Source organism: Pteronotus mesoamericanus, unplaced genomic scaffold (assembly GCF_021234165.1).
Source record: "Pteronotus mesoamericanus isolate MK-2021 breed Mesoamerican mustached bat unplaced genomic scaffold, CSHL_Meso_final scaffold_1186, whole genome shotgun sequence".
NCBI lineage: Eukaryota > Metazoa > Chordata > Mammalia > Chiroptera > Mormoopidae > Pteronotus > Pteronotus mesoamericanus.
The window spans coordinates 6,847,969-6,861,337 of NW_026555302.1; the positions used below are offsets into that span (position 1 = coordinate 6,847,969).

Sequence of the window (13,369 nt, forward strand, 5' to 3'; positions counted from 1 at the left end):
GTAAACAAAGACCCCATAGCCATAGCGGTAAGTATGTGAACTAACACTGGATCTAATCTGAGAAAACTATGGACTTGGTTTTCAATGCCAACAAACCCTAAAAATGAGACTTGTTGAGCCAGAAGGAACTGAGACCCTGTGCATAAGCCAGGACGTTCAAAGGGCTATATCCTCAGTTAAAAAAATAAAAATAAAAATTAATAGATTAGAAAAACTTGTCCCACTGATGTAAGGAAGGAAGACAGACAAGCTTATCTTCCACAGACCAGAATCTGGGTGGGACAGAAAGCCCCACCTCACACAAGTTGAAGTTATAGTCTCCGAATGTTTCAGGGGTCCTCAGTCACAAAATTAACGTGATAAGTGTTCAAGGATGATTATTCCTGAGGGGTCTGGCGGAAACAAAGGTAAACTCTTGAAGGACACATCCCCTCAAGCAAGGCAACCCAAAATCCTTACAGAAAGACTCCCTACAGAAAGACGCCTGAAGCCCTCCTTAAAGTGCACTCACAGTCCAAAATTACAGCAAGCAATTGAGTATCAGCAGACGTCAAAACCACAGGATCAGACTTTGAGGAACTTCAATAAAACTACTAGATCGAAATTATCAAAATAAGTGTAATAAAGTCAGGGAATCAAAAACACCAGAATGATACTCCAAAAAGGAACAGGCAGTCTTGAAAGAGAACAAAATAGAACTTCAATAAAATAAAATAAAATAAAATAAAATAAAATAAAATAAAATAAAATAAAATAAAATAAAATGAAAATGCAGAAAACTTACAATGGATAGGTTAAAGTGCAGAATTGGCACAAAAACATTGGTATACTAGATGATAGTTCTAAAAGGCAGCACAGAAAGATAAAAAGATGGAAATGTAAAAGAGACATTGAGTGTAAAATGAGGAGGTTTGATATTTTTTAAAAGGAGTTTCAAAAGGAGAAATTAAGGTAGAATCAATATTTGAGAATATATATACTGATAATGTTCTTAACTGATAAAACATTGGAATCTTCAGATTCAGGAATTATATCTGATTGAGATAAGGTATTTGTCCAATGGAATTCTATGCAGCAATGAGAAAGAACTACAGCTACATTCAAAATCTTGGGCAAATCTCATAAATATACTGTTGAGTTCAAGATGCCAGATACGAAAGAGTGCATAATGTATACTCCCATGTTTATAAAGGTCAAAAACAGGAAAAACGCATCTCCAGCCTGAGTAGACCCCGGGGAAAAGGGGTAGGTGGCATTTGGAAGAGTTAACAGGCAGGGCTGCTTCCGATACTCGAATAATCTAACTCTTGATCTGTGTGCTAGTCAGTAAAATGGATAAGTTCCTCTTAAAAAAAAAAAAAAGTTCATCTTAAGAAAATTTTTATACATGATTTTGGTACCCTTCTTGTATATATTTTATACTCAAATAAAAATTTCACACACAAAAGAGAGGCCCAAACCTGGACTGATATAAAGTGGTGTTACTGGTTTCATGTATATCATTTCTTAACCTTTCCAGCAAGTGTCTGAGCTCAGCCTTGTTTTCCTACATTTGCAAATGAAAAACTAAAGTCCAGAGAGTCCACGTGACCTTGACTGGGTCACACAAGCTGTAGGTAGCAGAGCCGACTCGTCCAGCTTTCCTGATTACACTCCAGCCCTCTCCTCATAATTTCTTAAATAATTACAGTCCTGGTATCCTTTTAAAGCAGACATTATTTTGTGGAAGATGATCTCTCCTAGAAATAAAATAAATGAAAATCCTTTATCCTTGGTCACCTCAGTCAGTGATTCAAGGCTATTTTTCAAAACTGTATTTGTGAGTAGACATATATCAATATCTGTGTCCATGTGCTTTTATAGTCTTATTTCTGTTTACTGAGAGTTTAGACATTAATAAAAATTATCCATGGTTCAGGAATCCTGCCCAAAATTGATCTTGTAAAACAACCTCTATTTCTTTCTCTCAGATTATATTATTCATTGTAGAAAGAACAAAATAAATATCATATATGTTATAATCAAGATAATTAAACACTAAAATAATATCATTAGTTAGAGGTTTTGACATTACAAATATATAAAATTAGAATATTCTGACAACCAGGAATGTTTCATGAAACTAATATTTTAACTTAATAATTACTTATAGCAGTAATTTATTTTTAATTTAGATTTTTTTTTTAACCAGGTCAGTAGATTTTTGCGAGTTATTAAGCTTGTCAAAACAGAGTTTGGCCATGTAATCATAATAATAATTACCATTTATTAAGTATCTACCAAATGCCAGGGAATCCGCTGGGCATATTTTATCTTTTTAGTCACTTAATATTATTTAACCTTTTTTAAAAAATTTAATAGGCGCTCAATAGCTATTTGTTGATTCAGTTTTATTTTAGAGCCCTTAACCTATTCCTGGAACTTGCATAAAACTGTAAGTATAGTTCAATCCAGTGAGCGAGGCCACGCTGAGGATATCTTGGGGGTTTAGCTGTTATTTTCTATGAATTACAGGTGGGCTTGACAGCTGTCCTTGTGTTGACAGCTCCTCTGATTATAGCAGTTGTCAAACTCCATCCTTAAGCAGGTTGTAAATCCTGGCTTCTTCCGATTAAAACTGGGTCAGAGCCAATGGCAGGTTAACTAGAGGCCAGTATTCTGCCACTGTCCGTCCTCACTAGTTCTTCCTAAATGGGCTTTGCGTAGCAGTGTGCTAAAACCCTTATTTGCCTTTATTTTACTTTGGTGTTTTTGAATCTTCAGATACCGGTCCTCCTGTTATTTTGTGATTAAACATTGTCCTTGCTGAGGAGTATATTAGTGCAAGTGTGGTCTTGCTTGTAAATGGCCTGTTAGCCTGCCCCTCCTCTCCCTCCACTGGGAATACTCACATCATTGCATCTGTGTCTCCCAGGGGAAATCAAGGCTTTTCCTTGCACGTGCAGTCATGTGATTTCAGAGTGGGCAGGCTTTCTATCCTCATGAGCCCTCGGTCTTCCACGTAAAGCACCATCTGTTCTGTTCCTTCCACGCTGTTACAGGGCAGTGGGAGGAGGCATTAGAGTGAAAATAAATAAAATAAAAAAAGAAAGAAATTCATCATCAAAACCCTAAGGATTAATGGAGTCAGAAGGCTCACTGCTCTGAATGAAAATTCATCTTCACCTGTGCCAGTGTCAGGCTGCCTCTGTGGCACTTGACAAATAGAGGTTCCCAGGGCACCATAAATTCAGCAACTGCTCTCCTCCCTACAGACTGGCTCCGGCTTTTCCGAGGCAGGCTTATGACTGTTTCTGTATTTCCCAGAACATTGTGGGCACCAACATATCCCCTCATTAACTGAATAAAATGTTCACCCCCTTTCCTTCTCATCCCTCTCTCATCTTCTTTGCCTTTGTTCACTTTGAGGAAGTGGGCAGCTCACATGTCCCTAAAAGATGGCTCTGCCTCGGGAATCGTGCTTCGCTGAAGATGCCAAAGGCAGAGAAATCAATTAACTAATGAATTTTGAACAAACACTAAGTTCCCAGCATAGTGCTAGATGGAGGGGAGAGTATAAAAAAGCATGAAATCAAGTAACTCACCATCTAATTGGGGGTTCAAAACCTATTAAAAAAAACTACCTGTAGGTGCCAGTAGGCTCTGCTCCACGCGAGCACAGTTGGTGCCTGTCCACACTGAACTGCAGGAGGCAGCGCCGCAGCGCCGCTGCCTCCTGCCAAGGCTCGCCTGTGTGGTGGCCTGTCCGTAAACTCGGTCTCTTCACTCCCTTTTGTCTCTCTGCTTCGACTTCCGATTACTTAGACGCTGTCCTGTCAGTCTGTCTTTGCAAAAACCCCAGGCATTCGCCAAGAAAACTCCTTTCCTTACAGATACCATGCCCCTTACTCGGAAGTACTGTTTTGTAACCCTTACCTTCCAAACTTAAATCTCACTTTATAGTTAGACTGGAGCTAAAATTTTATTTGCATTTGTTAGGTGAGGGGATTGTTAGACATGCTGGTTAGCCTTTTCTCGGCTGCTTGGCTGTCACCCTCCAGATGTGGAACTTGAAAATGTGAGCTCCGTCCCGGGGTTAGTGCTCACCGAGGACAGTGCCTCTCACTGCCGGGGAGGTCACCTCATTGCACAGCACGTATGGAATTAATGCCTCTTTGTCTGAGACGGCCAGCTTATGTTGTCAGCCAGAGTACACATCCACTTAGCCTTGATCTTCATGCTTAGTAGACTCAAGTGTTGGGTTAGATTTGCGCTAAGTGGGGCTGGCAGATCATACTAGTAATTATCCTGTATTACAGATTTATACACTGGGAAATGTATTCCTCTGGTACTGCTCTAAAAGTTCCCACTTTACAACCTAACCAGGTTTTTCTCACAATAAGTTGAGACTGATAGCTGCGGCAAAAAGGTTAAATGATTATTTCTCAAAATACAAAGTCATATAGCTAGTTCTGTGCAGGAGAAATAGCCTCATTTCACAGCTACTTAATACTAGGCCATGTGTCTTTAACTTTGTTGTATTTTGTAAGACACTGTCTTCCACCAGAATCTAATTTGGTGTATTCATGGTATAAGGTTCATTATATTATTTTAGGAGATAATTTTAAGTTCTCGATGGGATGTTATAATTCTAAACATTTCCTGTCAACTCCTGGGCCTTGGTAAATATATATATCCAGTCTTTGCCTCTCTCCCTGTCTGTGCCACCCCCCAAAAAATGACCTCCACCCACTGGGGCCTGTCCCAGCACTGGAACAGGCCATTCTTGCCTTTCTCTGCTTTGCAGCTAGTCTCTGTTCATTCGGCCATCAAATATTTTAACATTTATAATTTTAGTAGCCTTCTAAGAAATCCCACACCACTGAAGGCAGAGGTAGGGTTCCCAGCTGGTCTGATTTTAGCTCACAAAATTGTCTGCCCTCCACCTCTCTTCACTTAGGACCACCTCTGACCTTGTGCTACTATGGAGTAGAACATGGCACCTAAATTTGTCAGGATGAGAAATGTGAAAATTCACCAAAATTGTCCCAGGTTCCTGACTCATGCCACCCTGGTCAGCCTTTGGGCCCTGTGCCCACTTCGCAGCAGATAGCCAGCGAGCCCCGAGCTGGCAGCGCCCCCCAAGGGAGTGAAAGCAGTCAAGGCAGCCCGAGAAGCTCGCTCTTCAACCTGAGGACCAGCGGAGAGCAAAAGAAGAAATGTCCCACTAAATCTGTTAGAACCAAACTTCCAGAGGGTTCCGTTTCCACTTATGATCCAGCAAAGAAAATGATTCCAAAGAGTGACAAGCCTCTGCAAGAAACACAGATTGTTTCGCCTTTGACAGAGCAACTGGAGAAGAGGCAGCCACCATAAAACAGGGAAGAAGGAAACTGCTAAAATGAACAAATTCTTAAAGTGAGCTGGAACAACGTTTTAGAATAAATCAGAGCCAAGGAGAGTCCTCAGTGCAGCGCTCCTTCTCGTTAGCGAGATGCTCTTAGAGAAACTGAGGGCAGAGAGAGCCCTCCTTTGTGGCACACAGCCGTGCCACTTCCCTGGACCCTTATTTCATAAGAAGCAAAACCCTGAAACCCCGGGGAGGTGGAGGGAAGCAGAGAACTTTTCTGTCCTCCTCCTGTCCCTGGGCCCAGGCAAGTAGCCACTGCATTTGGAGGAGGAACAAAAGCAAAGCCTGTCTGGTGCGCGGGAGGGACAGAGAAGCAGCCCCTGGGCTCCGGGCTCCGAGCGCTGCACCAACACAAAGCAGAGGCCTGTCGCCCGGGGGCAGAGCAGGAGACTCTCCCACTCATGACATGGCCGTCCTCATACTGCCGCGGGTGGAGCGCGAACGCTGAAGAAGCCCTCCGGCGCCCTGGGCTGCGCACTAAGCAGAAGGCGGCAGCAGCCCCCAAGTGGAGGAATTTGAAATGAGGGATGCACTGAAGTTAACCTATAGCACCGATAAACCGCAAACCCAGTTCGCCTGCTCCCTAGATTGACTCAACACCCATGCGAGCGGCATGGCAGAAAAAGAGGCATACTTCCTGCGAATAAATAGTAGTATTTACTTCAGCCCCACTGACCTCCTACACACAGTGTTCTGCATTCAGTCAAAAAATTAGGAGACACAAAAGCAAGGGAAAAACAACCCATTGTCAAGCAGTAAATCAGTAACTGAGAGAGCAAGTAGATAATAAGTCAGCAGGGAAAGACTTGAACAGTACTGTCAATCAACTCGACTTAATTGACATCCATAGACAATTTCACCTAATGAATAGAATAAACATTATTTCATGTACACATGAAACACTTTATCAAGATAGACCATATTCTAGGCCATAAAACAAACTTAAACAATACAGAAAACATCTCACAAAGTTTGCTCTGTGACCACTTCAGGATTAAATTAGAAATTAATAACAGACACATATCTAGAAAATCCCCAATTGCAAGAAACTTAAACATACTTCTAAGTAATTCATAGGTCAAAGAAGAAATTCCAAGGGAAATTAGAAAATATTTTGAACCAAATGAAAATGAAAACCCCCTAAAATGTATGGGATGCAGCTAAAAGCAGTGCTTAGGAGAAATCAAATGCTGGACTAGAAAAGAATAAAGGTCTCAAATCGATGATCTAAGATTCTACCTTTAAAAATTTTAGAAAATGAAGAGCAAATTAAGCTCAAAACAAGCATAGGAATAAAATAATAAAGGTCAAAGTAGAATTCATTTAAATAGAAAACCAAGAAAATCAATGAGACAGTCTATGAAACCATTGAAAACCTTTGAAAAGGTCAATAAAAACTGAAAGACCTCTAGCCAGACCAATTAAAAAAAAGGAGAAACTAACCAATTTCAGGAATGAGAGGGAGATATCAATATAGATTCTACAGATATTATGAACAGTTTTCTGCCAGTAAATTAAATAAAAGAAACACAAACTATTTCTCCCAAAAGTAAATAACCTAGATAGCCTTATATTTATTAAGAGACTGAATTTATAGCTAAAAACTTTCCCACAACAAAATCTTTAGGACCTAATTGCTTCCTTGGTGAATTCTACTAAATGTTTAAGGAAGAAATAATACCAAGGCTGCACACACTCTTCCAAAAAATAAAAGATGAGGCAACACCGCCCACCTTCTTCTATAAGGCTGACATTACCCTAATACCAAAACCAGAAAAACACCCTAGATAGAAAGAAAAACACCCTAGATAGAGAGAAAAACACCCTAGATAGAAAAGAAAACTACAGGCCAATATCTCTCATGAATATAGATGTAAAAATCTTTAATAAAATGTTAGCAAATTGAACCCAGCAATATACAAAAATTATAGTAAATCATAATCAAATGTGTTTATCCCAAGAATGCAAGGTTGGTTCAGCAATTGAAAATCATTGTATTTCACCATATCAACAGAGCAAAACCCAAAACAAAACATGCAATCATGTCCACATGTGTAGAAAAAGCAGTTGAAAAATTCAACCTCTCTGTGATTTAAACACACACATGTACATACACATACACGCAGCAAAGTAGGAATAGAATGGAACTTCCTCAACCTGAGGAAGTTGGTAGCTTAACATTACCCTTAATGGTGAAAGGCCAAATACTGTCCTTCTGACTGGTCCACTTTGATTTAACATTGTATGGGAGTTCTATCCAGTTCAGTAGGCAAAGAAAAGTAATAAGCAGATATAGATTTAAAAGGAAGAAATAAAACCTACTTTATTCACAGATGAGATGGCCACCTACATAAAAGTCCCCAAAGAATCTATGTTTCAAAAAAACCTTGAGAATTAATAAGGGAGTTCAGCAGGTTTGCAGGATACAAAAATCAATACATAAAAACCAATCATACTTCTATATACTCTTAATATTATTATTCTTAATGAATAATTGGAAATTGAAAATTATAAACACAAAGTCAATGTACAAATACCAGTTGTTTTCTTTTATGCTTATAGTGAACCAATTTGAAATTTTTAAAAACACCATTGACAGTAGCCTCGGAAAACATGAAATTCCTAGGGATAAATCAAAAGAAGTGCACAATTTGTACACTGAAAATTCCCAAACACTGCTGAGAGAAATGAAGGGAAATCTTAAGTAAATGGGGAGAGATACTGTTGTTTGTGGATCAAAAGACTCAATATTCTTAAACTATTCATTCTTCCCAAATTGAGTTATATATTCTGTACAATCCTAAAAAAAATTTCCAGAAGGACTTCTTGTAAAAATTTACAAGTTAATTCTTGTAAACTCTAATTCTAAAAATGATACGGAAAAGCAAAGTACCCAGCCAATTCTAAAAGTGATACGGAAAAGAAAAGTGCCCAGAACAGCCATAGTAACTTTGAGGAAGAAAGCTGGAGGACGCTCCCTTTGTTCAAGACTTTCTATAAAGTTACAGAAACCGAGATATTGTGATCTAAGGATAGGTATATAGATCAATGAAACATGACAGATAACCTAGACAGACCAAGTATTAGAATAAAAGATGCCCCCAGCACTCTTAGGGCTTAGGAAATTGCAGGGTTGTCGGAGCTCTGTGCCAGAAACTGGGTGCCGGGACCAATATATATTTTTTCTATTTCCCACTCCCTCATTCCAGAGTGGTACACTTATTACAGTTTGATAAGCCTGTGTAGACATACCATAATCATATTATACTACATTATAATCACCCAAAGTTTCTATTTCAGTTGGCTTCTGTGCATTCTATGGACAAATGTAAAATGATGTGTATCCATCATTATGGTATTGTACAATTTCTTTAAGATACAGGCCTATTCAGATTGTATTCTTATATGAGTTTTGGCAAATTGTCTTTCAGGGAATTGGTCCATCTCATTTTAGGTTATCATATTTGTGGGCATAGAGTTCTTTGTAGTATTCCTTTATTATTCCATATGTCCATGAGATCTGTAGCGATGTCCAGCTTTCATTTCTGATACGAGCAGTTGTCCCCGCTGACCCACAGTTCCGCCCTCTCTGATTTCAGTTACCTGTAGTCAAAGCAAGAAGAATTCATACATGTACTGGTGGAAATACAAACTTTGGAAGTATGGTAGTTTCTTCTAAAAGTTAACTAGCCCTGACCAGTGTCGCTTAGTTGATTGGGCATCATTCCTCAAAGAGAAAGGTTGTGTGTTCGATTCCTGGCCAGGGCACATGCCTGGGTTGTGGGTTCAGTCCCCCATCAGGGCACATACGAGAGACACCCAATCGATGTTTCTCTCATATAAATGTTGATCTCCTTCTCTTTCTCCCTCCCTTCCCCTCTCTCTAAAAAATAAATCAAGTTTTTTTTTAATAAGTTAATTATTCACTTGCTGTGTGACTCAAGAGTCCCACTCCTAGATATTTACCCAAAAGATGTGAAAACATGAAAGATCCACACAAAGATGTGTTCAGGTGTTCATAAGATCTTTATTCATAATGGTCAAAAACTGGAAGCAATCCATCGTCTGCCTACACCCATGTAATGGAATACTGCTCAGCAACAAAAAGGAAGGAGCTTACAGCAGTGTGGATGGATCTCAAAAGCATTATGCTAAGTGAGAAGCAAGACACAAAAGACTCTGTGCTATAGGATTTCCATTTCTGGAGAAGGCAAAACCGTAGGGACAGAAATCAAATCAGATCAATGGTTGCCAGGGCTGTGGGTAGGAGTGGGAGCAGAGGATCGACTGCAGAGAGATAGGAGAGAACTTTTGGGGGTGATGGAAATGCCCTATATCTCTGTTGCAACAGAAATTACATAAATAGAGATAGCTGTCAGAATTCAGCATTATTTTAAAGAGTGAACATTAACTCAATAAACGAGAAAAAAATGAAGAAAAAACAAAAAACAGGGAATCTCACACTATATGTTAATTGACACAGTCCAAGTAGATGAATATAAATTGTAGTTTAAAAAAATTCAGGTGGAAATTTAATAACTGACATTAACAATTTTTGCCTCCTAACTTTTTTTAATTCCCAGCCACATGAATGTGTCTGTTGGTAAGGACACTGTTAGGAGTTCTCAGTAATGCATATGTCATTTTCAAACATACTTCTGTAGCATGGTAAGGGAGAGAGCACTTAGGTCATGCAATATAAATGGAAAAAGTGCTAAGAATCCTGAGGCCAGAACATATGTCTTCAAAAAGCCACATAGTACAATGAAAACAGAGACAACAATGTGCATGGCGTGGTTCGTTTGCTTTTAGCACCACGTGTTCATCATGTCCCAAACCAAGCCTGTTTCCCGCTCTGTGATTTTCTGGTTCTGTTCCCCTCCAAAAATCCTTCTTCTTCCTTCTTCCGGTTCCTTATTCTAGAAATAATGTCACCAGCACCTGGCTGGTTCCCCCAGACTAGAAAGATAGGTGTTGTGTTTGGTTCTTTTAACTCTTTTCCCATTGTTCTTTTGGATTGATTTGCAAAATATTTTTTAAATATTAAGGATAGTAGCTCTTGTCTGTCTTATGTATGTGAATGTTTCCCAGAGTATGGTTTACCTTTGTGTGTAGTATTTTTGTGTGTGTGGTATAGCTGTTTTACATTTTTATGTGTTCAAATTTATTAATTTTCGGTTTCTATGTATTCAGGTTTATCGGTAATTTTCTTTATGGCATCTGGGTTTCATACCACGTATGGAAATACCCAAGCCATTTCATTCAGTAAACATTATGATCACAGGCCTTGGGCCTATGAGCTTTTCAAAAACCTATAAATATATTTAAAATAAAATATTTTTTGTCCCAGAAAACAAAAGGAAAATTTAACAATTTAAGTAAACATTTAAGTGCCTAGAAACATAACATTGTATCAGCTTCATTAATTATTAAATTTAGTGTTCACAAACTTATTTAAGTACATTGCTATGCCCTACTCCTTGAATTTCGGCCCCTTCTTTATATTGCTGCTGATACTGGCTCATTGCAAGCCCCCCGAAGAACTGCCACAATCTCCTAATTGGCCGCCTGCCACAAATTTCTAGGCCCTCCAGGTCACTCTTTACAGAATGATCATCCTAACCCAGAAGCCAAACCACGCCGCTCCCCAGCTCCCTAGTATGGCTTTCAAGGCGCCCTGCACAGTGGGATGGAAGCCCAGCCTCTCTGCTTTAGACCTGCTGCTGTTTCCGGGAGCCTCAGCCAGTTCTCCCTGGGCCTGTGCCCCCGGCATCCACTGGTGATGTTTCCTTACCCTGCAGTGCCTTCCTTTCTCAGTTACCTGGAGTTTTTCTCTGTCCTTCAAGGCTCATGTTACATCCTACCTACTGGTGCTGCTTTTTCTGGTTCCTTACCTTCCTCCTCCCCGCCTTGGTACGGTATGCGCGTACGCCTGCCTGCTGCGGCACTTACTCATTCCTTTGTGGTGGAAGTTGCCAAATTACATATTGCTCTCCCAGCTGTTTCATAATAAATTCCCCAGAGCAGGAATCTTACCTGTATCCTTGATAGGACTGATATAGTGTGTATTCAATAAAATACTCATTGAATCAAGCTCCTTATCCTTCTTCCCTTTTATCTAACCTTTTGTTGTTGCTGTTGTATAATATATCATACCACAAAAGAGTGATAAATGTGTATGAAGAGTTTAAAATGTAGCTTTTAAAAAAATATACCTACCACCTAGCTTAAGAAATAGTCTCACCAACATCTGTGTGCGTGTATCCAATCACATAACCTTCCTTACACTCCCCAGTCCCGCAGATTAGCACTACCCCAAATTTTATCTTAACGATTTTCCTTATAGTATCACTACATATTTGTGTCTCTGAACAATGATGTTTAATTTTGTCTTTAAAATTTTGTTTAAACACAGCCACACTATGTATATTCTTTTGATTTTTTTCCTTCAACATCATGTTCTGGATAGAAACTCACGTTCATTAGTTTTCAGTGTTGCATGGGATTTCATTGTGTAAGGAAACAGGCTTGGATTTTCACGTGTTATTCTGAGTGGGCCTTTGGGTGGTTTACATTTGCAGTCTACTATGCCCGTGCTGGTCTGTACTCCCTCGCTAACGCCTCCTGGGGAACCCGGCCCCTGCAGGAGGTCCGGGGAGCACTCGGCTGGGGTAGAGTTGCCGGGTCAGAATGCGGGCATTTGTCTGGGGTCAGGCGATAATGCCAAATTGTGGTCCTTAGTGCTCACGCCCGCGTACCCTCCTGCAGCTCAAGGGGAGTGTCCCTTGCCCTGGTCCCTTCAAGGCTTGGTATTATCTAAGTTTTTAATTTCACCGAACTACTGAGGATGAAACGGTGTCTTCTGGTTTTAATTTTCATTTCCCTAGTTACTAATATGGTTGCTCATCATTTCATGTTTATTGCCATTTCTGTTTCATCTTGGCTGAAATACCTGCTTTTGCCTTTAGCCCACTTGTCTCAGCACCATCTAATTAATGGGTCTTTGTTTCCTCGCTGACTTGTGATGCAAAGGAATGGATGACTCTGTTCTAGTCCTTCGTCTGTTTGTCCATCCTGGGGATACCACAGCATCTTCATATTAATATTATAGGTCCTTTTCCCCTTCCTGCACCTTGTGTGATTGGTACCCCTTTTTATTTAGGGGGAAAAAAGAAGATTGTGTAAAGGGATGGTCTCATAACTAGGCCAGCTTTTATTTTTTCACTTACAAATTTTAAAGTTCAGTTAGTTACACACTTACCTCCTCTTCAGAGATAAAACATAATTTTTTCTTTGACACATAATATTTTTAACCTTTTGAGATAGTCACAAACCTATCATTATTCTGATCAAAGTACAGTAGATACTTAAACACTCTTTTTGTTCTTTCCCTTCATCCCATCCTTAAGAATAGAATCCAAAAGTCTCACTATTTAAAACATGCATTTCTTTGCTCGCTTGCTCTGGACAACCAAAAAAGCCCAGTTGATTTTGCTGATATTCACAAGGCCGCTGTGCTGGCACAGTTCCGGTCACGAGGCCCGCCCACCTCTGGCCATGGCGAGGGTTCTCACTGTCCCGGATTCCTTGTTGTTCAACACTTGCCTTTCCTGCTGAAGGCTATTTCTCTTTGTCCCCGAGTAACCTTGTTTCCGTGTCTGTCACTTTCCCTGTCAGCTGCTGCCTGTGAGTTTCTGGACATCGTGGAGCTGCTGCTCCAGTCTGGCGCTGACCCCACTCTGCGGGACCAGGACGGCTGCCTGCCGGAAGAGGTGACAGAATGCAGAGCCGTGTCTTTGGTGTTACAGCAGCACACGGCAGGCAAGGCTTAAGCAAAAGCCTGGAAAGCCAGTCTAACAGCACAGGGCAGCGATCATGAAAGAAAACTGGGAAAGTAATACTTCTTTTACCTCCCACCTTTGGCGTACATTGGCTAATAAAATCAGTTCTGAGGAACGGGGATTTTGAAGTCTCAGCAGT

The 13,369-nt window shown here is 40.1% G+C and overlaps 1 protein-coding gene across 1 annotated transcript in view; it reads left to right on the plus strand.

Moving 5' to 3' along the window:
* The window catches only part of ACBD6 (acyl-CoA binding domain containing 6), a 127,520-nt gene extending 114,151 nt beyond the window's left edge, over nucleotides 1-13,369 (plus strand). Inside the window, exon 8 of the mRNA XM_054587696.1 lies at nucleotides 13,067-13,369. Within this exon, the coding sequence (XP_054443671.1) occupies nucleotides 13,067-13,221 (155 nt within the window). The 3' untranslated portion in view covers nucleotides 13,222-13,369. The remainder of the gene's footprint in view (nucleotides 1-13,066) is intronic.